This window comes from Diadema antillarum, unplaced genomic scaffold (assembly GCF_040938485.1).
Source record: "Diadema antillarum isolate AM-2024a unplaced genomic scaffold, OU_Dant_1.0 scf00000167, whole genome shotgun sequence".
NCBI lineage: Eukaryota > Metazoa > Echinodermata > Echinoidea > Diadematoida > Diadematidae > Diadema > Diadema antillarum.
Window position 1 is genome coordinate 3,164,843 of NW_027271056.1, and position 27,912 is coordinate 3,192,754.

The following is a 27,912-nucleotide window of genomic DNA, read 5'->3' on the forward strand; positions in this document are numbered from 1 at the left end:
AAAGATGACGCGTTTTTCTTCGGCTTCGACTGAAATGGGGTATATTGACTACAGAGGGAAGCATGGATGATGCCTCATAGGGTTTCTAGGGCAATTACCCTCTGGACATTTACCCCGGACCCTCCCCCACCCCCAACCCTAATCCGTATCCTGAACCTAATCCTAACCTCGACCCAAACTTTTACCCTAAACCTAACCCTAACCCTAATCGTTACCCTAACCTTATCACTAACCAGTATTTAGCCGGGGTAATTACCCTGATATGCTCATAGGGTCTACCCGAGAAACAACGAGATGTTGGGTGGTAGAAGGCTTCACGGTGTACCACGTATTCTTTCTGGAGTATGTGAATAATATGAGATGTAGGCCTTTACCCAGGGGGATCGTAAACAGAGCTTTGATAACCTATACTGTTAAAGTAATGTAGTATCATCAGTAATAGTGGCAATTATAATCGAGTTAGTCGGTATGTCATGTTTTCCAAACATAGTGACTTGTGTGTCTTCCACTATCGTGGTAGCCTTTGTCAACCCCTTCTCGCTGAGAAAAAAAAAGAGGGCCATAGGGTAAGGCTACCTCCATGGTCGCCCACAGATGATAATGCAGACCATATCCCGTAGGTTTTCCTTTAAGTCAGGGTATGAACTTCACAAGGGGTCGCATCCGTGGTCGCATCTCGCTCTTTGTTGCCAAGGGACTGGCCAATGATGAGCCGTGATGAGCCGTAGGTGGCGCTAAAGCTCTATGACATCACCAAAGGAGAACCAGTGAACACTCGTAGTACTGTACATGATCAGACAAAGTTCCATCATGGGCTGAAATAGACACCGATTATTCAATATTTATGGGCATACATACTTGGGTTGGACTCAACCAACGACCTCCTGATTGTCGCCATTTTCACTCGACTATCGTCGAGCTTCTACCCAATAGCCAGAGATGGTTCTTATTCTTTATGGCAGCGGGTTGGACCCCACTGCTTTATTTTCATTCAAATTAATTGTTCTTGCATCGAGTTGTTTTAATTGCAACTGACTGACAAATTACCTTCATCGACGTAAAAAGTAATTTTGAATAGATACGCAGTCACGTATAACTGTCTATCAATCAGGAGGTCGCTGGTTCGAGTCCAACCCGAGTATAACAATTGCCTGTAATATTTACTGCTAAAACACTAAAGAATCGCTGTTTTTTTTTATATCGTTGCAAAAAACAAACAAACAATCAAACAAACAAATTCGATGCACTCAATAATCATTAATTTGGATATGACAGACTCCCAACACAAAATAATCACTCAAAGCCTTGGTAGATACATGTATTAAGCCTATAGAGGGCAGACTATAGGAGTCTTCCAGTGTGGAATGGCCGACACTGCGACGAGTCGAGTACTACTATACGGTCGAGTACTACACAAATCAATTACTGAGCCACCTCTTCAAGTGCATTTTTCATCAAAGCTAAACATTGTGAAATACACATTAACTCTCATAAGTCTGGAGATTTATTGGTTGCATTAGACGCATGTTTTGTATGTACAAGGAAAATAATTATTGTAAGAAAACGGAATGTGGCCAATGATTTTGACGATTTCGACCCCTCTGTAGAAGTTATTACTGTCGAGTACTTTTATACATTGTAGAACGTGGTATATGAAGGAGACATATCATTTGTTTGTTATTTGTTATATTTTGATAAAAAATAGGGATATATAGTTATGCTTACAGTTCAACAAAAGACGTATAGGCTTGAAATCATTACCTCATCTCATATTAAATGCATTGTTATTATTACTCTTATGAACCATAAAGTCTTAACATTTCTCGGATTTCATATCTTTTGTTTGCTGCTATGAAACGTTGTTCTATTAACTGTTTGATTTAACTTTCTATCTATCAAATAGCGAGTGGAAAATTTCTCTTTAGAAAAAGGGATGCTCAGATTTCTAGATCAAAGAGGGAAGATGATGGCTGTATCTTTTCAACTGGTTTTGGAAGTAGGATTTCATAGATCCCTATAAATATATGCATAAGCAATGGAAATTTGAAAAAGCCATCCGTAGTGAAGAATACATAACTATTGTAAATGACCCCAAAGCGTCAGGAAGACGCATACTACAACCGCTAACTATATCCCAATGCTGGTGTTATATATTGATATACAATGTATATTGAATTACAAATTTCGTTTTTAGTATTGAACTCATGATATTTTGAACCTCAAATAGCACGAACATGGTTTCCTAAAACCGCCCTCTTGAGTCGAAATGTAACGGCTGATTGTCGACAAGTATAATATAGTCACTATTGTTTCTCCCGTGAAACAAAGCACCAAGCCAGCCAAGCATATTATATGATATTTGTTTATCAATAGGGATCAGTTTCAAGAAACCTATTCTTGTGTTTCTCTTCCGCCACAATCATTTTGATACCATGCAGTCATGTTTGTTTGTCTGTTTGTTTGTTTGTTTTAATGTTTTGTAAACCAACTCTAATATGAAAATGGAAATGAATAAAGTGAATACCTATAATCATATGAATAAAACAAGGGTCAACTCTCGTTGCATATTTTAGTTCATCACTACTGGCAATCTGTCAGTGCACAATGTAATTTTGAGGTCGCAATCACGAGAGGATTGAATTGATCCTTATGAGAAATGTAATCTTTCGACTTTTGGAGACATTTTGTGTGTGTGTGTGTGTGTAAGAACTTGATCGGATGATTTTCAGACATATATTACATTTGAACAACTATAAATTGGCTATAATGGGTAAAGAATTTTAGAATCTATAGTGATTGGCACAAGGAATAAGAATGATTTCAAAATCTGTAACAAAAAGGATGACGACATAGCAGATTCACCACAAGAATGCATAAGTGGAAGCTCAAGGAAGCAGAACAAAAGAAGAAAGCATGCATAAATTCTATACACACGTGACCTTGTTAAGCAAGCGGTATTGTAATGAAATTCTATTGCTACACATTGAAATATGTGAATATCCTATAACTCATGCATTCTTACGGTGAGCCCCCACTCATGCATTCTTTTGAAGCTGCTATCCATGCCATCATCTTTGTTAAGTGTAATTTGTTTTAGGTTTTCAGAGTAGAGCATTGGGTTCATTGCTCAAGGACCACAATTGATTTCACAAACTTAATCTATACATGGACCTATCGATTTATGAACTACATGATGTGATATCATGAAAATCGCATGGACTACAGCTGATCAGTAATACAAGAGAAAATCGCGCTCCCTTTTTTTTCTCACAATGAGAATGTTGACGAAATTTACGAAGCGATGAATAAACACATACAGTATACTGTACTGATAGACATTGACTAGAGATCTGAACTGAACTGAACTGAACTTATTCAGTATTGATCGTCCACATTATGTTCGTACGGAAATCTGTTTGTAACAGCTTACAAGGTTGCAAAGATTACTCTGCTTTTTGTACCCTCACTTCCTACGGAAATATTTTCCCCTTTCAGTTGCTCTATTTATTTCGTTTTTTTATTATCACTTCTCCTCTTTGGAACTGGCGCATTTCATCTTGAATGTCATTCTCGTAATCCTATATAGACCAGGATGGTGTCAACACTGACAATCATTGTTATATACCCCCATCTCCCCCGTTGTAGGCCCTGTACACGATGTCATTAAACATATGCAATAAAACTATTTTCCCTTTGTATTTTTTTTCCTACAATTTTTTAATCCTACAGTATTATCACCGGAATGAATAGCACTGTTTATTTGGTATTCAACATGCAATGAAACTTTTTTCCCTTCGGTATTTTTTCTACGGTCTTTATGAGTAACGCGGTTTATTATACGATGCATGTACTTATCAGTGTTTTGCTCAAATTGGACGTCGTTATACCATTGTCTCACTTCAATGCCGTGTTTACCACGCAGGAGATGTAAAATATTTCAGTAGGTGCATTTCTTTTTATGACAGTTTGATGAACAATTCTATGTATATATTCAGATTTAAAAAAAAAACAATCCTCATTTAAATATATTTAGAGAGACAATTGATTATACCAGGGAGGTGATAGGAAACTGATTATGTTTATACCATGGAGCTACGTTTTTTTTTTTCGCACAGCAGAGTACGAGTATACGGCGCCCTATGAATCCGATTCGTGCCCACTTGTCTCCCAAGGCCATTGGCTGTTCGAAGGGTCCAAAGTTCTCAATATAACACGCGGTAATCACGCTATCACTTGCACAACAGCTCTATCACAAATCGCTTCTTCCCGTCGGACGAGACCTGGCTGGGGATCATTTCAGGCACTACCGCAGTAACCACCAGCCGGACAGGTGCGGAAGAAGAAAGACTGGAAGAAGGGACTAGCTACACGCAGGTGCCTAGAACTTGTGACCAATCGACGGTGAAGAAATTTTAACGAGCAATATGCAGGCCTCTTCCGCAAAAGGTACACATTTTATGTATAATTTTAGAATCAAGGTCAAGGAGGCCCCTAGTATCTCCTATATATATTTCGATGTGTGTGTGCGTATGAGAGATTTATTTGTTGCGAGGTCGACCAGTCACCTCCCGGCCTCAGTATTTTTAGGATACGCATCGCTCGTTCGCACTATTAGGCATTCTCCGAAAAATGCTCAATCGAAAGCACCCCTACAGCTATCTCAGGTGACTGCCCGCCCCGCACCTCATCTGTTTTAGGCTGTTTGTGAGTTCCAGAGATAATTTTGCGTTCTGAATTGATCTCAGAACTCATACGAAACCAAACAAAATGAAAATCTCATGACATGAATGTTTGCTAATGAACTAAACTAAAGTCCTGTTACAGGAAACCAAAACCCAAATAAAGTTTATAAATGTGGCTCGACTGAGTGAGAGCAGCGATATTTTTAGAATACTCTCAGTGCAGTCCTTGCTGGTTTAAGGGTGTGTACAGTTCTGGTGGAGGTGAGGATTTAGCTCTTAACATTTTGCGAGATATTCAGAAACCTCGGCAAGACTTCCATATGTACCCCCCCCCCCCCCCCCCCCCCGCGCTATGTGTCATGTACATGTATAAGTAACATGAATAAGTTATAAGTAACATGAATAAGTTTAGGTGGCTTTGGGATTAGGATTAGAGTTTACTCAGTTTAGGACTAGGGTTAGGGTTAGGGTTAGAGTTAGGGTAACATTGATCTCGGTGTCTTAGGGAAATGCAGACTAAAAATCAGAGGAAGCTCATACAACAATGTACGATGTAGGTGTATAATAGTGGGGGGTACATATGGAAGTCTTTCCGAAACCTCTCTATGAGATGTCAAAGAGCATGCAATTTTAAGGGTTATCAAAAGTTTATTTGATGAAAATCGGTTTTGAAATGGCTGAGATATCCAAAAACCAGGAGAAGCAAAGAGATCCTAATAAAAGGCGTGGTCTCTTGCCTTTTATTATTATCACTTTTTTTTAATATTTCAGCCATTTGAAAACCAATTTTCATCAAATAAGCGTTGAATCCTTCTTAGAATTACATGCTTTTTCATATTTCATAAGAGGTTTCTCATTATCTCACTTAAGAATGTTCAAAACATGAATCCCCACCGCAACAGCTTGCCATGATAGATTAAAGGTCCAGTTTACCTTTGGGATGCAGTGATTTTAAAAATGTTTAAGATATCATATTTAATGCATATGTGTAGATCTGTTGCATCACAAAACATCCTACCATGTAAATTTTTTGCAACATAGCCTAAAATTTAAGGAGATATGAGTAATTTTCTCAATAAACCATAACTGTAGACGGTTTAGTCTGGAAGCATTCTTATTATAACTATAGTTCACATTTTGTGTATTTAACAATACTTGACATCGATTATATACGGATTCAAATTTTCACAGTGGTTGTTTCTATCCCAGCTCACATTCTAGAACTATTTTAAAGCACTAATGCTGGGTTTTTGTTTCATCTGCCATTGGTAAATTATGCCTTTAACCCATTGAAGACAGACTGATTTTGCTACAACATGTTTCCCATATACACCTGCCCGAGTATACTCGGGACTCGTCCTAAACTGGTTAAAGGTCTAATAGACTGTTGTGTATCTAAAATTCAGCCGTGGTTGTCATCAAAATTTGTTCAAATGGCATTAGATGAAGGGATGAGTCTGAGAAATGCAGAGATTTGGGGGAACATATTTTCAGTAATGTTAAATCTACCCTTTTTTTAAATTTCTCAAGAGTTCAAAGAGAAAGAAAAACAAACAAACAGATGCTCCCTTTCGAAGGAAATCTCAAGTGAAAAAAACACTCCACCATTTAAAAACAAATTTTGAGCCATATGAAAGAAAAAAAAAAACTAGAGAAGCGCTCTGAGAATGCAGACCACCGCCATGCAGCTCATTTCCACCAATTATCTTGTTCTTCTATAGAGATCAGTGATTTCCACCCATACGTATGCATGCTGAAAGTCGCTCAGTTTCCCCGATATAGAAGCCTTTTGTTATGTCATCAACTTCCAGCTGTGCAGCACGCATCGCCTTAGCAAAAACTAGAGCACACACATGAAAACTTCAAATAAGTGCATGCGCAGCTTGAACTCCTAAGTTCATTGACTCTATACTTGGCAAAGTATCGGAAATCCTTCATAAAATCCATACAAATTCCTGGATCACTACCAAAATTTAATCATCTGTTACTTGTGTCATTCTCAACCTTTCGTGTAAGTTTCATGTAAATCTGTTTTCAACTTTTTGAGTTATTTTGCACACAGGCAAACAAACCAACACCAAAGAAAACATACTGTAAAACACAATATTTCGCGGCATGAAATTTTTCACGAATTGGAGCCGACTGCCTTTTCCGGGGCACGAAATTTTTGCGAGTTGCCTCTAACATTTAATGCATATAGTGTAGACCAGAACTTTCGCGTGCATTATAATTTCGCGAATCTTGGCTCTCGCGAAATTAAAATGCACGCGAACATTCCTCATTTTACAGTAACCTCTTCCTTTGACGTAGGTTATAAAGGGAAAATACATGATCCCATTGATCATGGAGGGACCAGGGAGGACCCATCTTTGGTTGACTACTGTGCATTGTTGTAATGTTTTACTGAGCACAACAATTATAACAGAAGATACCAATATTCAGTTAAACTCATTATTAGTGCATAATGGTGAGGGAGAGGCCAAAGCACATGGATTCAGTGTAGCTCAAACAACAAAGGGCTGCAGAATGTTTTGTTTTTATTTGTTTTGTTTTTTCTTTTTTCTTTTTTTGGTGAGGTGCTTTGGGGGTCAAGGGTCAATGGAATGCTCTTTTTAACTTAGAAGGAAATTGGCAATTTTGTGTGTGTTTTTGTCTGTATATCATGTCCGAATGAATGCAAGGATTGCTGAAAGCTCAACCTCACTGTCACCTCAAAACCTAGATCCCTATTCAGTCATACAATATGACCAGTATACCAAGCACCCTAGTAGGATCCATGCTTATATACAAAGGATGTCTCTTCTCATGCCTATAAGCCAGTTCACAGTTAGCCCATGGGCACATTGGTACAAATGATCATTCTTTCTTTCTTTTTTTAAAGGTCAAAGGTCACAGTAAAATGCCTCAAATTTCTCTATTTCACCATTTCTCCACAATGCCTGAAGTCATTCTCACATACATGAATTGCCTAGTAAAGATCCTGTAGAAAATGCTTTTGGACTACTCGTCTGTAAAACCAGAAATGCATTTGTGTCATGAAAGTAACTTTTGTGAATTCGCAAATGGATATTTAATGCATCATGTAGAAGAAAAAAGCAACTTTTAAGTGCATTTTACTTTTGCAAATCAATTCTCCTGTGAAATTCGCATAAGTTTCATGCACATGAAAATTTATACAAATAAGCCATGTGAAAATGTCACCTTTTCCACATCTCGGAAATGGCGAAAGCTATCTTCATGAAATGTTGAACTTATAGGGCCTATGTTCTGCTGACATTAGGTTTTGTTGTTTGTTTTTTGTAGGAAGTTTGGGGTCATGAGGTGAAAGGTCAAATGAAAATGCTAAATTTCCCTAGTTTCCCATAGTTTGAAAATATCTCAAAACATTATCTGTGAAAGTTAGTTTAAATTTGTATTACCAGTTGGTGAATATTTTAAGAAAGTTGTGGGCCATGAGGTCAAAAGGCAAGGGTCAAAGATCAAGTAACAAAGCTAAAATTTCCAAATGCTTACTGTATTAAACAGATCTGCCATCCAAGTGAGACTTGGTTCAAGAAATATAGTCTCTCAAAACATTTTTGGGTTGTGCCATCAAATGTTCAAACAATTAAACATTTCCAATTCCTTGCCAGTCATGGAAACTTGTCTCGCATTGTCAATAACTAGACCTTTTGGGAGAATAATGCGAGAGTGCTGATGCATACTAGTCACCATGGCAACACTTCTAGTCATATTTGCTTTTTGTTTATGTTGTTGGTGTTTTGAAAATCTGAAATCACATTTCTTCTTTACCCATTTATTTAGGAGTGTGAGGTAAAGACGTACCACATTATATTATTATGTGTAGCAGAAAGTTGTGTTCATAGAACCATCTAATTACGTTTCTCCTCCAGCGGGTTGCTGTGGTGACGATGGTCCCGGCTATCCCACCCCGAAGGCCGCACTGAGCGCACCGAGGGAGAAGTTGCTCTACGTGACGGCGGTCCGAAGGAACACCCCTACAGGAAAGAAGAAGCCAGACTTCCTGGCAACCGTTGATGTGGACCCACTGTCTCCAACTTACTGCCAGGTGAGCTTATAATTTGTACTAGTTGTTACAAAAAAAAAAACATTTCCCACTTTTGACCTTTAATAGTTCTAAAACTATATATCAGGTAACACTGACGTTGATAGGAGGAATAGCTGAATAGTGTATGGAGTAATAGTATGAGTATAGTTTGATGGAGGTAATTCAAAAATGAAAGCATAATTCAGTTTCATGAAATTCAAGATTGATTTTTAAGATAGTTTTGAGTTAGTTTGTGTATTATTCAGGGTCATTGTGAGCACGCACTGGCATACACATCATTGGTTCCTGTGCAAAGTTCAATTTTTTTACAAAGAGTTCAAATTTGACCAAAATCTGGAAGTTCACTTTGAAATTAATCATAGATTATATGAAACTGATTCATGCTGTCATATTCAAATTACCTCCAACTAAATTGTACACTATTCAGCTATTACTCAGTGACAGTGTTTTCTGATATAAAGCTTTCGATTGAAAGTGGGAAGTGTTTTTTGTAACACCTAGTACCTGTAATGGTTTTGTGTATCATTTAGTTCAGTTTATTCATCATCTTGAACGTCACTTAAATTGTGTCTAAAAGGCATAAACTTTAGAAGTAAAGGATCGGATGAACCACAGTGTGTGCTTGATTGTATTCTATTTATGCTTTATTGTGCTTTCACTGTGTGTTTTTTGCTTTTGTATTTTCTATTCTGTCATTATACCCCTGCCAAACGAAGTTTGAAGGGGGTATATAGGAATCAGCGGACGGTCGGGCGGTCGGGCGGTCGGGCGGTCGGGCGGTTGGTCCGTTGCAAATCTTGCGTCGCGAACTACTTCCTCAGTTTTCCACCGATTCCTATAAAACTTGGCACAGATGTGTGCCTTGGGTTGTAGATGTGCAAGACGTATTTTTTGACAGTACCCAAAAGTACGTTGCCAAGGTAACGGCATATTATGGGCAAAAATGGGTACAAATTTTGCGTCGCGAACTCCTCCCACAGTTTTTGATCAATTTTTATGAAATTAGGTACAGATGTTCATCTGAATATGTTAATGTGCAAGACACATATTTCCGCAGTGGCAAAAAGTGCGTTGCCATGGTAACGGCATGTTATTGGTAAAATATAGGGCAAAATGCTTCATGGCAAAACTGCTTCATCAGTGTTCTTCCAATTCTCATGGAATCCATATCGAATGTTTGTCTTAGGATATAGGTCAGCATGACACATTTCTTGACAGTGACAAAAAGTATGTTGCCATGGTAACAGCACACATATTATGAGCCAAAATGATGGAAAATTTTGTGTTGCAAACTACTTCCTCAGTTTTTGCCCAATTTCCATGAAACTTGGTACAGATGTGTGCCTTTGGTTGTAGATGTGCAAGACGCATTTTTTGACAGTACCCAAAAGTACGTTGCCATGGTAACGGCATATTAATGGCAGAAGATCAAGGAAAGATCTTGCGGATTTAACTACTTCTTCAGTTTTTTGACCAAAGCTTATGAAATGTGGCACACACCTTGATCTTGGTGGGAAGATGTGGAAGACATATTTTTCGGACGTGTCGGAAGCTTAGTTGCCATGGTAACGGCATATAAATGGCAGAAGATCAAGGAAAGATCTTGCGGATGGAACTACTTCCTCTGTATTCGACTGAAGCTCATGAAATGTGGCACACACATTGGTCTTGGTGGGAAGATGTGCAAGACATATTTTTTGGACGTGTCGGAAGCTGCGTTGCCATGGTAACGGCATATTAATGGCGGAAGATCAAGGAAAGATCTTATTGATTGAACTACTTCCTCAGTTTTTGACAAAAGCTTATGAAATGTGGCACACACAATAGTCTTGGTGGGAAGATGTGCAAGACATTTTTCGGACGTGTCGGAAGCTTAGTTGCCATGGTAACGGCATATAAATGGCAGAAGATCAAGGAAAGATCTTGCGGATGGAACTACTTCCTCTGTATTCGACTGCAGCTCATGAAATGTGGCACACACATTGGTCTTGGTGGGAAGATGTGCAAGACATATTTTTTGGACGTGTCGGAAGCTGCGTTGCCATGGTAACGGCATATTAATGGCGGAAGATCAAGGAAAGATCTTATTGATTGAACTACTTCCTCAGTTTTTGACAAAAGCTTATGAAATGTGGCACACACAATAGTCTTGGTGGGAAGATGTGCAAGACATTTTTCGGACGTGTCGGAAGCTGCGTTGCCATGGTAACGGCATTTAAATGGCAGAAGATCAAGGAAAGATCATTCCTTGGGTAAGACTGTCGTCACGGGGCGGGGGTATTAATCACCTTAAGTGATATTTCTAGTTAATTTTGTTTACAATATCAAATGTCTCTGATTTCATGTTGTGTGGTCTATCAGGTTACTATATTCTAAGGGACTAGCTCAACAGAACGTCTGTAGGAACGTCTGTATAGTCATAACTGTAGTATTTCTCGGAACATCCGAAATAGGCAGAGAATACAAGGGGTAGTATGATTTGTGTTGGGTCTTTACTTTGCGTTTACTGTGCAAGTTGCATTCTCCAATCAAGCCATTATTGAATATTCCCACAATAACCGGTGCCGTATATTAGATATCCAAACATCACTGTATATGCCGAACTGGTTGAAGCTGTACCGCTTGATTTCATATGCTCTTTAGGAGCAGCAGCTTACCAATATGGCTATATACATTTACCATACTCATGTGTCAGGAAGGCACTTGCATAAGGGGCATTTAGATAGCAACCCCCCCCCCCAAAAAAAAAAAAAACAAAACAAAACAAAACAAAACAAAAACAAACAAAAAACAAACAAAAAACAAAACAAAAAACCCCACACGAAACATACCAGCAGTTTTCTGCACATTCAAGTTTTTCCTTGGAAGTTGCTAGGCAACTACCTGTGTGAGCAAAAAACTGGAATGAAGAAAAAACCTTCCTCAGCAGTATAGAATTTCAGATCCTGGCAGTTTGTTCAGGTGTTTTGCCAATAAAATGCTCATTCCTCCGCTCGATCGTCAGTTTTATTTTTTATTTTTGGTCATGTGACATCCGATACAGGGATCTCCTGCCTGCCAGTCTGCCTATAATATACCACTGATCTCTATGTATGAATCACACAGATCATTGGCTAAGCTCAAAGACATTGGCATGCTGCCCATACACAGTACTTACAAAAAACAAAAAATGAATAGATTCTGATATTTTCTGAAAAAGAAAGGGAGTCCAAGGACAAGTCCACCTTCATGTACATTTAGATTGAGTGAATGCAGCAATATTAGTAGAACACATCAGTGAAAGTTTGGGGAAAATCAGAAAATCTGTTCAAAAGTGATGAATTTGTGAAGTATCTGCACAGTCACTGCTGGATGAGGAGACTACTACAGAGTATGATGTCACATGCGTAGAATAAAAGGAAAATATAGAGAGAATTTCACATGATTTTATTCTTTTTTTAAAGTGCACTTTCCTCGCCTTGTCACTGACATAAATGTTATAATGTAGATATCATTTCCTCTGTCTTCTGAATGAGGAAAGTCAAGTGTTCTTCCATTATATGCGAGGAAAGTGAAAATATGTTGAATTTTCTTTACATTTCCTTTATATTCTTCGACCCATGTGACATCACAAGCTGTAACAGTCTTCTCATGCAGCAGTGACTGAGCAGAAACTTCATAACTTTGGAACAGATTGTCTAATTTTTCTCAAACTCTCACTCCTGTGTTCTGCTAATATTGCTGCATTCACTCAATTCACTTGTCTCTGAAGGTGAACTTGTCCTTTAAGATTCCACTTTTTCCTGTGCATGGACATTTCCTGCCCCAAAATGCAATATTTGTGTATGTGTATGTGTGTGTGTGTGTGTGTGTGTGTATGTGTGTGTGTATGTGTGTGTGTGCAACTGGTGGAGCTACATGCACCTGTTTTTAGGTTATCCAGGGAGGTTTCTCACCTCCCTGGGTTATCACGCTACCAGTTCACTTTCCTAGCCGTGCTCAGTACCGTGGTGGACCTTGGCAGTCTTGTCCGTGACTGCTCTCTTGCAGAGTAAATAAATAACATTATATTTCCTCGGAGCACTCAGGGGTAATCTTTAGAATCAAACCATTAGAAGGAGTATTCAGTTTGTTGAACATTGTTCAAATGTGGTAATCTTTGTCCTTATGAAACAGAAAATGGTGGTTAATATCATAATTATCATTTTTATGCCTCCACCTGAAGGGTACTGGAGGCATTATGCTTTCAAATTGTCCATCCATATGTACGTCCGTCCCCATTTGTTTACACAATAACTTGAGTAATTTTATCATTGTGATCATGATTATCATTGTTGTTGATTTTATTATCACTATGAGTCAAGTGATGACAATGATGATGATGATGATTTATTGGTTTCCTTTGTAATATGTAACAGATACATCTGTTTCTGTGATGGTTGACATGTTGGGCAAATTGCATTTTCACATATTTCAAGTAAGGCAGCCTTAAATAAATCAGAGAGCTGCATTGAATCTAACCATTCTCTCCCCACATGACACATAAGAAAGTTTAATGTGTGCCATGAATTACCTTTATTTAGCTCACCTTTTCATGTTGAAAATGTAAAAAAAAAGGTTAGATGTCATTAGCTCCAAATATCATTTACTGTATGAATCATGAGTGTTTGTGGGGATGATATGTGTCAGCCTTTTCACATTTTGATGTTGATGGGATACTGCTATCACTCAAAATGAAGGTTTTAAAAATTGATACTTGCAATGTGATGCAAACACTCAAACATAGACATATCGCAAGTTATTGTGATCAGCATCAACTTTAAGAAATGCAAATTTTGGTCTGTATATGACTTCCAAAGTGTGTGTGAACAGCAAATGAAAACAAGTATTTTTTTTTTTTTTTTTTTTTTTTTTTTTATCTCATAGTTCAACTCAACTTTGGTCCTGGTGAGGTCTTAGCAATATAGACAGGAAAAATTATGTCAAAAATTATATCACTGAGACAAAAGAAAAAAAGATAAAATGAAAGAGATGAACGCATCTTCTTTTTATCATCTGAATGGATATATCTTTGTATTCACTCTATACCAGGACATAAATGAGGGTATCTTAGTGAAGTTCTTTGGACTTTGTCAGGTCTGTCCGTGACTGATTTCTCCCAAAGTAAACATATAGATATTTTACAGCTCATTTGTAAGCATGAAGTGCAAACACTTCACATTTTTATAGAGGAGTCTAGTCACTTGTAGGGGAGTTATTGTCAAGGACAGTGTGTGATTTCCGTTTCTCCTAGGTACCAGAGACTGAGGTCCCCATTGTTTAGAGCCCTGAATATCTTTTACTGAACAATACATGGAGTTGTAAGCTGTTGAAAAATTCACGTATTTCTTGGGCCCTTAAAACACAAGGCTTGGCGATTGTGTTACTGAGGGCAGTTAAAAGCTCAGCATGATGTCTTTAATTACTAACAGGCCATTCAGGGTGTGATCAAAAGTAATAGGGATAGTTTGATTGAACTGCATTTCCATCATTTACACCAGTATTCTTCTGGCTTAGAGGTTGGTATTGCAACTTCAATCAAAATAATGACTTACATAATAGTCACATATAAAATGTATGAAAAACATTTTGTCATCATTGAATCTTTATACCTAATTCTCATTACAATATATTAATTACCAAAACCTGCTTATAAATATAATTGTAATAGATTGGTAAACTACAAAACATAACAACTGCTTCTTTTTCTTACCTCCTTCTAAAGGAGGATCTCTATTGTCCCCCTCTTGATGCCTTTTACAGTTTATATATCATTTTCTTTTAGTTGCCCAAGAAAACTTGTGTTGCATGTCAAAGAGGAATATGAGACATGATTACATGGTGTATCAAGTGAAGTAGACATAAATTTTATAGTCCTTTGCCAAAAATCCACCTTGGGACTCACATCAAGAATTCATCAGTGTTGAATAGTATTTTTTAATATTTCCATGGAAGTCTACTGACAGATATTTCTTTGCTGCCCATTGTCTTGGACCGTCATTGAAGAAGAGAACAGAAGGCCTTTGCATTGTGTTTGACTAGCTGTTTACAACTCGGTCATGCATGCAACTTGTAGTCAAATAAGAGCAAACCCATGATAAATTGCAGAGTCAGCATGAGTTGCAAAATTTGCCAGCTGTTGAAACTACATGTAGTTTTCAAATTTATCTTTTGTTTTCCCCTTTTTTTTTCTCTCTCTCTATCTTTCATTGTTATGCTTCCATTCCAAAAGGTGCCTAAGACAATTCCACAAAATTGCATTAAAAAAAATGAAAAGTACACATTTCTTCCACTTTTTACAGACATTTTGTTAAAAGGAAATTATACCTCCTGCCTGATGTAAGAGGAAAGTCATATGCACTTTCATTATGCCATAGCAAAAGGAAAATATGATGAATTGTCTTTACATTTTCTTCCTATCATTATCCTACTGTGACTTAATAAATGATTTTAGTCTTCTTATCTAGCGATTTTGGTACCAAAACGTTGAAAATTCATTACATTAAGACAGATTTTTTTTTCTTGAAACTTTATTAATCAATGTTTCAATTAATCTTTCTGCATTCACTCACACCACATCTGTCTTTGGGTTTCATTCCCCTTTATAATGCAAGGTGCATTATAGCAGTGACAATCTTTTAGTACAAAATGAAACTGTGTCCTATCTCAATGGAATCCATTTTCAGAATTGTCCAATAATTGATTGAAGATTGTCTAGAGTTGTAAACTCAAACATGTTCAGTTGTTGTTAGGTATTTATATTTTGCAATATATTGACATTTATTTTGCCAAATGTTGTTTACTCCAAAAATCATCTCTTTTTTTGGGGGGGGGGGGAGGGAAATCTTTGTGAAAGTAAGAATATATGTGAACAAAATGAGTTTCATGCTCAAGGGTTGAGGCTTGGCAGCCCTAATAAAGATTTCTACAGATTTCCGAGAAAAAAAAAAAGTTACTAGCAGGAATAAACCCATAGTGTGTATTTATAATTAGGTACATGAACTCTACTTGTACTGGTGTGGTTATGTGAGATTAGCAGTTTGGGTGAGCTTAGTGTGCATTTATTTGGATGTTCGTGGTGGGATTTAAACTGTTTGTCTGAATGCTCGTGTGGGTACTTACATATTTTCATATATATATACTCGTATGATTTGATGTAATGTATTCATATTAGAAACCACCAGTGAAATGCGAATGAAATGTTGAAACCAAATATTTGTGTGAATGGTGTTTATATAACTTATTCATGATTTTTCATGCAATACTGATAAGAATTTGTCATTGGTTTTATATTTTTCAGATCATCCACCGCCTGAACATGCCCTATATTGAGGATGAGCTGCACCATTCCGGCTGGAACACCTGCAGTAGTTGCTTCGGTGATTCCACTAAGAACAGGAATCGTCTCATCCTACCGTCCCTCTACTCCTCCCGTGTGTATGTCATCGACACGGGCTCTGACCCACGACGTCCGGGAATCTACCACGTGAGTTTCAACGAGTACCGTAACCATGTGTTGTCATGAGATACAGCTTCACTGTCTTAACAATTTAATGCAACATGTTGCAGTGAAAGGGGAATTCTGGACCAGCTAGTTTTTAAAGGTAGTCTAGTAAAACAAAGAGTACCAGTATTATTTCATAAGCACAACAGTGAAAATCTGATCACAATTGAATTGAAATTAGAGAAGATATGTTATATGAAGTTTTACTAATTTTTGCAAAACATTTCTCGAACAGTCAATATGAGTATGCAAATGAGTGAGCTGAGTATGTTGATCATCACCTCACAATATTCAGTATGATCTCAAAAATGGCATGCAGCACAATGCCTCAGCATGGTAAAATAAGTGGAGAAATCACGCCATCTGAACTTATACACTGACATACACTGACAGCTTTTAACTTCCTCTGTGAAGGACTGGGTAGTATCAGGATAAATTGCATTACCTAGAGGCACAACCACTACTGCCAAGGGACTTGAACCAAGGACCTACTTAATTGAGAGTCACTAGTCTTATTCGCTCTTCCATATAAGCTGTTTTGACCATATCTTCCCGCCCAGTCAAAATTCTGTTGTTACTGCACGTAAAAGTGCCTATGGTGATGAGAAATTTACAATGTATTCTATAAAGTATTATTTGGTTCTTTGAGTATTCCCATTATCCTTTCATGTATACTCCAGAGCTGTGTAACTTGGAAATTTAATTTTGTTCACATCAACAGTTCATGATTTTTGGCTTGTACATATAAATGTAGGACTTCTCTTTTTATTCAGGGCAACCATAAATTCTCAGTAAAAATCAGGGAAGTTATGAAATTGTGAAATTTGGCTATTTTTTTTTTCAAAATAGTTTATGAACAGTTGATATGAATATGCATATGAGTGAACTAGATAATGACATTGTTTTCACTCCACTATTCTCCGTTAATCATGTACAAAAAATTTGACAAAATTTAATTCATTTCTTTTTGCTTTGAGATCGTAACTATACGCGTAAATGTATGAAGATGAGTTGCTGGGTTTGGCAGACCATGATTTAGTTGTGCTGGCATATAGACAACACCGGAGGTTACTTCTTCAGGTCTTTAAAAATGAGGCAAATACAGTACAGTTTTGGCGCATTGGTTATTGCAAAAATATTTCAGGCCAAGGTGATGTCATCTGGCCTCTCCAAGTAAGATTTACCTTGAGAGCATCTTACATCAGACATTTAACCGGAATGTCCTCCCGGAGGCTACTCTGAGTCTACTCAGGACCAGTCTAGGGTAGAATTTACCCCAAAGTCCTCTGGAGCTACCCAGAGGCTATGTCCACAGTAGCAATGTTCTCCTAGTGTTCTCTGGAGTTTACTCCACGTTATATGGTCTGTGAAGACTGGGCATAAGGAAGAGAAGCTATACTAAAGAGTTGCGGTTCTTTGACAAGGTATTCAACTATATATACATACAATACTTCAAGAAGTAGTTACTACCTTAATAGCCTTTATTCCCATCTTTTGTGCACAACCAATGGCCTAGTACACAAAAGGATGGGACTGTCCCAATTTACTGGCCCTCATTCGTTTCTATTCAGGTGGCTGACCTGGGAGGTGTAATTGCAGATGAATGCAGTAAAAAACACATTCCCTTGCCCCTGTGCTCTCAGAAAGTGCGTTCACTGCAAAGGTGGTACTGCTGAACAGTGTATACTGTATATTATGCAATGTTATGTTATGCAATGTTATATAACAGCAGTGAATTACAGCAGCAGTGAATCTAGTAAGCATTGAAAGGTAGACACAGTATTAGTACTCAGGTTCTTTTGGTGAAATGTATATATATATATATGTATATATGTTATAGAAAAGATGAAAAAGTAGAGTAGTAATGCATTTTGACAGTCCAACAGTGCTATTTATTCAGACCAAATTTTTGACGATACATTCGTCTTCGTCAGGGTCAACAAATATGAATGTATCGTCGAAAATTTGGTCTGAATAAATAGCACTGTTGGACTGTCAAAATGCATTTCCACTCTACTTCTTCATCTTTTCTATACTGGTACCAACACGCGGACTACAAGTATCATCATGTATATGTACGTAAGAAGCAAACTATGAAAAGTTTTGCAACTGATTGACAAATTGCCCTACATCGACGTAAATAAGCACTGAATTGATCAGTGTTTTAGTAGTAGCCATGATAAAAAATCATGGGCGTACATACTCGAGCAGGATTCAAACCTACGACCTCCTGATCACCGGACAGGCGTCATCTCCACTAGACCACCGAGCTTTCGCCCGACAGCAAGTGTTGGTTCTAGTCCTTATAGCATGCAGCGGGTTCTGCTTTGTTATTCAAATTCATGAAGTTCTTCCGTCGAGATGTTTTCATTGCAACTGATTGACAAATTGCCCTACATCGACGTAAATAAGCACTGAATTGATCAGTGTTTTAGTAGTAGCCATGATAAAAAAAAAATCATGGGCGTACATACTCGAGCAGGATTCGAACCTACGACCTCCTGATCACCGGACAGGCGTCATCTCCACTAGACCACCGAGCTTTCGCCCGACAGCAAGTGTTGGTTCTAGTCCTTATAGCATGCAGCGGGTTCTGCTTTGTTATTCAAATTCATGAAGTTCTTCCGTCGAGATGTTTTCATTGCAACTGATTGACAAATTGCCCTACATCGACGTAAATAAGCACTGAATTGATCAGTGTTTTAGTAGTAGCCATGATAAAAAATCATGGGCGTACATACTCGAGCAGGATTCGAACCTACGACCTCCTGATCACCGGACAGGCGTCATCTCCACTAGACCACCGAGCTTTCGCCCGACAGCAAGTGTTGGTTCTAGTCCTTATAGCATGCAGCGGGTTCTGCTTTGTTATTCAAATTCATGAAGTTCTTCCGTCGAGATGTTTTCATTGCAACTGATTGACAAATTGCCCTACATCGACGTAAATAAGCACTGAATTGATCAGTGTTTTAGTAGTAGCCATGATAAAAAATCATGGGCGTACATACTCGAGCAGGATTCGAACCTACGACCTCCTGATCACCGGACAGGCGTCATCTCCACTAGACCACCGAGCTTTCGCCCGACAGCAAGTGTTGGTTCTAGTCCTTATAGCATGCAGCGGGTTCTGCTTTGTTATTCAAATTCATGAAGTTCTTCCGTCGAGATGTTTTCATTGCAACTGATTGACAAATTGCCCTACATCGACGTAAATAAGCACTGAATTGATCAGTGTTTTAGTAGTAGCCATGATAAAAAATCATGGGCGTACATACTCGAGCAGGATTCGAACCTACGACCTCCTGATCACCGGACAGGCGTCATCTCCACTAGACCACCGAGCTTTCGCCCGACAGCAAGTGTTGGTTCTAGTCCTTATAGCATGCAGCGGGTTCTGCTTTGTTATTCAAATTCATGAAGTTCTTCCGTCGAGATGTTTTCATTGCAACTGATTGACAAATTGCCCTACATCGACGTAAATAAGCACTGAATTGATCAGTGTTTTAGTAGTAGCCATGATAAAAAATCATGGGCGTACATACTCGAGCAGGATTCGAACCTACGACCTCCTGATCACCGGACAGGCGTCATCTCCACTAGACCACCGAGCTTTCGCCCGACAGCAAGTGTTGGTTCTAGTCCTTATAGCATGCAGCGGGTTCTGCTTTGTTATTCAAATTCATGAAGTTCTTCCGTCGAGATGTTTTCATTGCAACTGATTGACAAATTGCCCTACATCGACGTAAATAAGCACTGAATTGATCAGTGTTTTAGTAGTAGCCATGATAAAAAATCATGGGCGTACATACTCGAGCAGGATTCGAACCTACGACCTCCTGATCACCGGACAGGCGTCATCTCCACTAGACCACCGAGCTTTCGCCCGACAGCAAGTGTTGGTTCTAGTCCTTATAGCATGCAGCGGGTTCTGCTTGAATTTGAATAACAAAGCAGAACCCGCTGCATGCTATAAGGACTAGAACCAACACTTGCTGTCGGGCGAAAGCTCGGTGGTCTAGTGGAGATGACGCCTGTCCGGTGATCAGGAGGTCGTAGGTTCGAATCCTGCTCGAGTATGTACGCCCATGATTTTTTATCATGGCTACTACTAAAACACTGATCAATTCAGTGCTTATTTACGTCGATGTAGGGCAATTTGTCAATCAGTTGCAATGAAAACATCTCGACGGAAGAACTTCATGAATTTGAATAACAAAGCAGAACCCGCTGCATGCTATAAGGACTAGAACCAACACTTGCTGTCGGGCGAAAGCTCGGTGGTCTAGTGGAGATGACGCCTGTCCGGTGATCAGGAGGTCGTAGGTTCGAATCCTGCTCGAATATGTACGCCCATGATTTTTTTTTTATCATGGCTACTACTAAAACACTGATCAATTCAGTGCTTATTTACGTCGATGTAGGGCAATTTGTCAATCAGTTGCAATGAAAACATCTCGACGGAAGAACTTCATGAATTTGAATAACAAAGCAGAACCCGCTGCATGCTATAAGGACTAGAACCAACACTTGCTGTCGGGCGAAAGCTCGGTGGTCTAGTGGAGATGACGCCTGTCCGGTGATCAGGAGGTCGTAGGTTCGAATCCTGCTCGAGTATGTACGCCCATGATTTCTTATCATGGCTACTACTAAAACACTGATCAATTCAGTGCTTATTTACGTCGATGTAGGGCAATTTGTCAATCAGTTGCAATGAAAACATCTCGACGGAAGAACTTCATGAATTTGAATAACAAAGCAGAACCCGCTGCATGCTATAAGGACTAGAACCAACACTTGCTGTCGGGCGAAAGCTCGGTGGTCTAGTGGAGATGACGCCTGTCCGGTGATCAGGAGGTCGTAGGTTCGAATCCTGCTCGAGTATGTACGCCCATGATTTTTTTTTTATCATGGCTACTACTAAAACACTGATCAATTCAGTGCTTATTTACGTCGATGTAGGGCAATTTGTCAATCAGTTGCAATGAAAACATCTCGACGGAAGAACTTCATGAATTTGAATAACAAAGCAGAACCCGCTGCATGCTATAAGGACTAGAACCAACACTTGCTGTCGGGCGAAAGCTCGGTGGTCTAGTGGAGATGACGCCTGTCCGGTGATCAGGAGGTCGTAGGTTCGAATCCTGCTCGAGTATGTACGCCCATGATTTTTTATCATGGCTACTACTAAAACACTGATCAATTCAGTGCTTATTTACGTCGATGTAGGGCAATTTGTCAATCAGTTGCAATGAAAACATCTCGACGGAAGAACTTCATGAATATGAAAAGTTTATATGGTAAATAGTACAGTTGAAGGCACGAAACTTTTTTTTTTTTTTTGGGGGGGGGGGGGGAGGGTAGTATGGGAACAATTGTTACCCAAACTTATCTGCACATCAGCAAGAGTATGTGCCACATGTAACCTATACACACTCAACCTGTTTGTTTGGAATTGTGTCATGGTTTCTGTTATGCTGCTGCTTAAAAAGCAATGAATGCATGTACAGAGAGCAACTATGGGATCAAAGAAAAAGGAATATCTGTGCAGTGAGGATAAATCACCTTACCTAGGTGCATAGATAGACCCTGCGTAGCCAGGGTGAATGAACCACAGACTTAGGATTGATGGTTCATTTGTTGTATCCACTGAGCCACACAGTTAATTGCCTACCTCGTGATATAATGTCAGGACTGGGAGGTGTGGAAAGAGCTGCACATTTTTCATGTGTGGTGTTTAGAAGGAATGAAAATACAAATGTACAAGTATAAGAAGTTGTGACAAGAATATGGACTTTCTTCTGGTCACACTTCAGGTGAAGTTACAAGAAATTACACCCTAGTATATGATTTCTTCAGCAATGTTTCATTTATTTAGCTTTTGACACAGTTGCCCAGCAACTTGTGACCATGCATTCTTGGCTATCGACTGTGATACCCAGTAGTCCTCATTGTTGCATTGGAATAAAAAATAAAAAGATAGAATAATAACCCCAAAACATGGGCACTCTATTTGCTTGAAAATTCCAACAGTCTCCAGTACAGTTCATACTTTTCATTGAGTTCCTGTGATTTCTAACAACCTTCAAAGCCCCTATCTAGACAAACAATGATATCTAGGAGCGTGTTTCTACTGAGCGACGAAAATTCGAGGTGATGCCAGCCGATGTGTGGTGATACCGGCCGATGCCGGCCGATACCGGCCGATGCGTGGTGACACCTCGATTTTTTCCTCAGTAGAAACAGATCTGGTAGTGGCCGATGCCGGCTGATGCGAGGTGCTCCGTCGTCCATCTATTGAGGTGGTCGATGCGTGGTGACGCGAAGGACGATTCTCAGTAGAAACACACCGGGTAGCGAAATTCGTGGTGTATCGGACGTCTAGAATTTCTCCCCGCGCTTTTCAATCGGTTCATCGCACACATGTGTACAAAATACGTGTGTACACACAGCGACCGTGTTCGCATCATGCTTTGTTGGTACCAACTCGCTTGTGTATGTGTTATAGGCCCTATACGTTACGTTACATCCCAGGTCGAAATTCCCATAGAAACCAGTAGAAACCAGTAGAGACCTTCTACTGGTTTCTAATGGTTTCCGGATTTGAGTGGTTTCTATGGGAATTTCCAGAGGGTTCCAGTAGGATTCCCATAGAGACCATTAGATTCAACTGGTCAAAAGACCAGAACAAACCAATAAAAACCAGTAGAGTCTACTGGTTTTCAAATGGAGTGTTAAATTCAAAGTTAGACCAGTAGAATCCAGAAGAAATCAGTACTGTTTAATGGTTTCAAGTGGAGAGGGAAACCTGTAGAGAACAGTACAAACCAGAAGAGTCGACTGGTTTCAAAACTGGGTTGAAAAAAGACAAGTCAGACCAGTAGAAACCAATACAAACCAGCATTTTTTTTATGCATGTTAAGACATTACTTGTTAACCAGTAAAAACCAACAGGTACCCGTGCAGCCTACTGGTTTGAAGATGGCTTTAAAAGAAGGGAAAACCAGTATGAACCAGTACAGACCAGTCACTTTTCTGCATGTATAAACAAGAATTAAATCAAACCAGTAGAAACCAACAGGTACCAGTAGTAATGGCTGGAAGAGGGTCATACAATTGTGATAAAGTAATACCAGCATAAACCAATAGAAACCAGAATATTCTACTGGCTTAAAATGGGGGTGTCGAAATATCAAGTCAAACCAGTGGTAACCAGTACAAACCAGTCAATCTCATATACATGTAGAAACAAATAAGTCAAACCAGTAGAAACCAACAGGTACCTGTAGAAGTCTACTGGTTTGAAGAGGGTTGTAGAAGTGTGAAGTTATACCAGTAGAAACCGACAAAAACCAGTAGAATCCACTGGCTTTAAAGTGGGGTGTCAAAATATCAAGTGAAACCAGCGGAAACCAGTACAAACCAGTCAATCTCCTATACATGTAAAACAAATGTCAAACCAGTAGAAACCAACAGGTACCTGTAGATAGTCTACTGGTTTGAAGAGGGTTGTAGAAGTGTGAAGTTATACCAGTAGAAACCGACAGAAACCAGTAGATTCCACTGGCTTGAAATGGGGTGTCAAAATATTAAGTCAAACCAGTGGTAACCAGTACAAACCAGTCAATCTCCTATACATGGAAAAACAAATAAGTCAAACCAGTAGAAACCAACAGGTACCTGTAGATAGTCTACTGGTTTGAAGAGGGTTGTAGAAGTGTGAAGTTATACCAGTAGGAACCGACAGAAACCAGTAGTTTCCACTGGCTTGAAATGGGGTGTCAAAATATTAAGTCAAACCAGTGGTAACCAGTACAAACCAGTCAATCTCCTATACATGTAAAACAAATAAGTCAAACCAGTAGAAACCAACAGGTACCTGTAGATAGTCTACTGGTTTGAAGAGGGTTGTAGAAGTGTGAAGTTATACCAGTAGAAACCGACAGAAACCAGTAGATTCCACTGGCTTGAAATGGGTGTCAAAATATTAAGTCAAACCAGTGGTAACCAGTACAAACCAGTCAATCTCCTATACATGGAAAAACAAATAAGTCAAACCAGTAGAAACCAGCAGGTACCTGTAGATAGTCTACTGGTTTGAAGAGGGTTGTAGAAGTGTGAAGTTATACCAGTAGAAACCGACAGAAACCAGTAGTTTCCACTGGCTTGAAATGGGGTGTCAAAATATTAAGTCAAACCAGTGGTAACCAGTACAAACCAGTCAATCTCCTATACATGGAAAATCAAATAACCAGTAGAAACCAACAGGTACTGTAGATAGTCTACTGGTAAGAAGAGGATTAGTAGAAGTGTGAAGTTATACCAGTAGAAAGTGACAGAAACCAGTAGATTCCACTAGCTTAAAATGGGGTGTCGAAATATCATGTCAAACCAGTGGTAACCAGTACAAACCAGTCATCTCCTATACATGTAAAAACAAACAAGTCAAACCAGTAGAAACCAACAGGTACCTGTAGATAGTCTACTGGTTTGAAGAGGGTTGTAGAAGTGTGGAGTTATACCAGTAGAAACCGACAGAAACCAGTAGATTCCACTGGCTTGAAATGGGATGTAAAAATATCAAGTCAAACCAGCGGAAACCAACGAGTACCTGTGGAGTCTACCGGTTTGAAGAGGGTTGTAAACTTGTGAAGTAATACTAGTAGAAACCGACAGAAATCAGTAGATTCTACTGGTTTAAAATGGGGTGTCAAAATACTTCTAACAAGTCAAACCAGTAGAAACCAACCGAGTGCCTGCAGAAACCAATAGAAACCGGTGGATTCTACTGGAAGTTGTCAAACAACAGAACGTCGTTACAATGAACAACTTTTACGGAAAATTTTGTTAATTTTGTTATCATGTGGATATTAACAATTGCAAAAAAAAAATAAAAATATAAGTCATATATTTTGAAATAAAATTATACTTATGTAATTGTTATAACCTAATTGTCTTTAAACTCGTTATGCTCATCAATAAATCCCTGGGTCTCAAACGGCAACATGACGTCATACTACCGCGTAGCTAGCCGTTATGCAAACGAGCTACTTTTGGCGGGCAGCGCAATCCGCCGTCCGCTCCCCAGCCCTGTGTATGCGCTGGCTGGCTGGCCGGCCGGCCGCCACCGCATTCATATTTGAGCTGTACGTCGGTACTGCGCTGTCGTACACACATCAACGCACCCATCGCAATCTGTTCAACTCTGTCATCCAGCAGCCAATTATACCGAGAAAACTCCACTTACGATTGCATTTGTGTTTCGGAATGAGAATCTTCAATGAGCTCAGGAATCTAAGGTTTAGTTAGCGGTAAACATTGACGTTTTATTTCATTTGAGAGTGACTTTGATGTCGAGTTTGCTTCCAGGCCGTATTCAACCATAGCTGATCATACTAGGTGACGATCGGAATCGAAGCCGTACGTTTGAACGCTACGTTTTTTTCGGTGTACTAGTACGCCCTACGGTATGTTTCAGAAATGTCGTACACCATACTACATGTATGTTCAAACGATTTGAAATGTGACGAAACAATCCACTGTGAATCCAAACTGTATCTGGTACTACCGTTGTGGTGGTGGTACGTGTCGGAGACTGACAATGCCCGATAATGGACTGTGAGACACTGGAACAGCTACAGCCACCAGTACGCAGTAGGTTCACTGATATGCATAGCCATGCTGTACTCGTCTGCAGTGCAAGTGTATGAGGAACCCGACTGAGACAAACCGAGCACCAGTGTTGGCCAGTTAGTGAGTGTTTTGCCTTAGACCTCTTGTTAGCCTAGATTTAAAGTATTATTAACGCTAACTACAAAGTTGGATTTAAGTTAGCTCTTTATCACTCAATATCAGTTTGTGTGCCATGATGGAAACATTCTGTTTGCCACATTAGACACCAACAAAATAGTGATGATTTGAGAATACATGTACAGCTATGTATTTAACTTGTAGATTTATGTTGAATCGTATTTTGGACATGCAGTGAGCAAAGTTGTAGAAAAAAATGCCAAGCTTTGCTTTCATGTGTGTGTGTAAATTGTATGACAAATCTGTGACCATTTAAGCGTACAAAAAGCCAGTATATTATAACAACAGTTCGTAGGGAACACCGCTTGCTAGTCAATCACCAAGTAAAATACAGGCTATACAGTATGTACCGGTTACCCGGTACATTGTAAGTGAGAGAAATGGAATTGCCAGAAACACTGTCTACCCTGTGCTAGTGATTTATCAATCGGTGGGGGCGGGTTTGTGCATTGAGCAGAATATGTGAAGTTAACTATAACACGCCCTTGACAGAGTCAGGCGTGGAAACGTAACATATGTTGTACATTAATCATACATGTATGTATAAAGAGTTCAAACTGAAACACTAGTTGACCATAATGATATGATTGTTGAATGTTGATCTCTAATGAAGAAGAAAAATGTGCTGATTTTTTAAACAAATGTTCTCAATTTGGCAAGATTTATGTACAACGTGTAGTACAATATATCACTTTAACATCAAACATTGAAAATTGATTGATTACTCAAAGTTCTCTTTCTGTTTGTTTTATCTTTAAGTACCGGTATTAGGAGACGATGAAGACTAGAGGAAGCCAGCTAAGATCGACTTGCGGAGCTCCGCTATGCCACGTACCTGGTATTTTGACTGCCACGAGTGGGCCCTACATCTTCCCTTGCCTTCTTCAGAGAATGATGACCTCACTGAGAGTTTGGGCCTTCAGCATTTTGAAATCGTCATACAAGCACCAGATGGGCCCAACCAGGGAGGCCTGGCCAAATATTTGCTCTTACAAAAAGTGTATGTTGTCAGCTTGTCATTTCAGGAAAATTTCAAGATATTTTCACACTAGTGAAAGAATTATGTGAGCGAAAGAAATGTAAAACTGAGAGAACCATCATATTCAGCCAGACTCATCATCATCAGTGCAGAGATTTGTTAGCTACAATGTACTTTAAAGATTGACTGGAGGAAAAGGAGTGTCACTATGTCCTGTGTTATTCCATCACTGGTGACAGCTTAAATGAGGAAATACTTGAACAGTACCGTAATGTACAATGTACAAGTTTAGTACCGTACGTACATGTATGTCAAAACCAGATGACTGGGCTTGGGTGATCTTCTGTGCTACAGTGTATCTTTACATTCATGATGGGTACAAGTATAAACTGCAAGAAAGTCAGCATATACTTAGTTCATGTACAGTATTTTATCATTTTGCACAAGAGAGTTGCTGTGCTGGTCGAGGAGGGGAAGATTCCTGCGCTGTACTGATGGCAAAGGATTAGGTGAGGACTAACTTGGACAATAACACAGTATAGCTGTACTTGCTATCGGATAAAAAGACTAACGGGTGTGAGCTTGAAGTGCAAAACCTGCCGCGTCCATGCTGTGTTGTTTGTGCTCAAAGTTGTGTAATTGAATCATGCAACGGTGTACATTGTATTTTTTTCTTTTTTATTTTAAATGGTCAAATGGGTAATGTTCAGTTTGATGCATTTTCTTTCTTTTTTTTTAAATTAAATTAGTGTAACCTTGCAACTTGCAGACTTGCCAGTTTGCAAATGATAATGATTTTATCAGGTCCCAGGTGAAGACTCTTGACTTATTGTGAAAAATCTATGACTACTAT

At 39.1% G+C, this 27,912-nt stretch overlaps 1 protein-coding gene across 1 annotated transcript in view; it reads left to right on the top strand.

Moving 5' to 3' along the window:
* The first annotated feature begins 4,263 nt into the window (after positions 1-4,263).
* LOC139722574 (methanethiol oxidase-like) overlaps positions 4,264-27,912 on the top strand; it is a 42,553-nt gene continuing 18,904 nt past the window's right edge. The window contains exons 1-3 of the mRNA XM_071633864.1: positions 4,264-4,446; positions 8,576-8,751; positions 16,070-16,255. Of these exons, the coding sequence (XP_071489965.1) occupies positions 4,425-4,446; positions 8,576-8,751; positions 16,070-16,255 (384 nt within the window). The 5' untranslated portion in view covers positions 4,264-4,424. The remainder of the gene's footprint in view (positions 4,447-8,575; positions 8,752-16,069; positions 16,256-27,912) is intronic.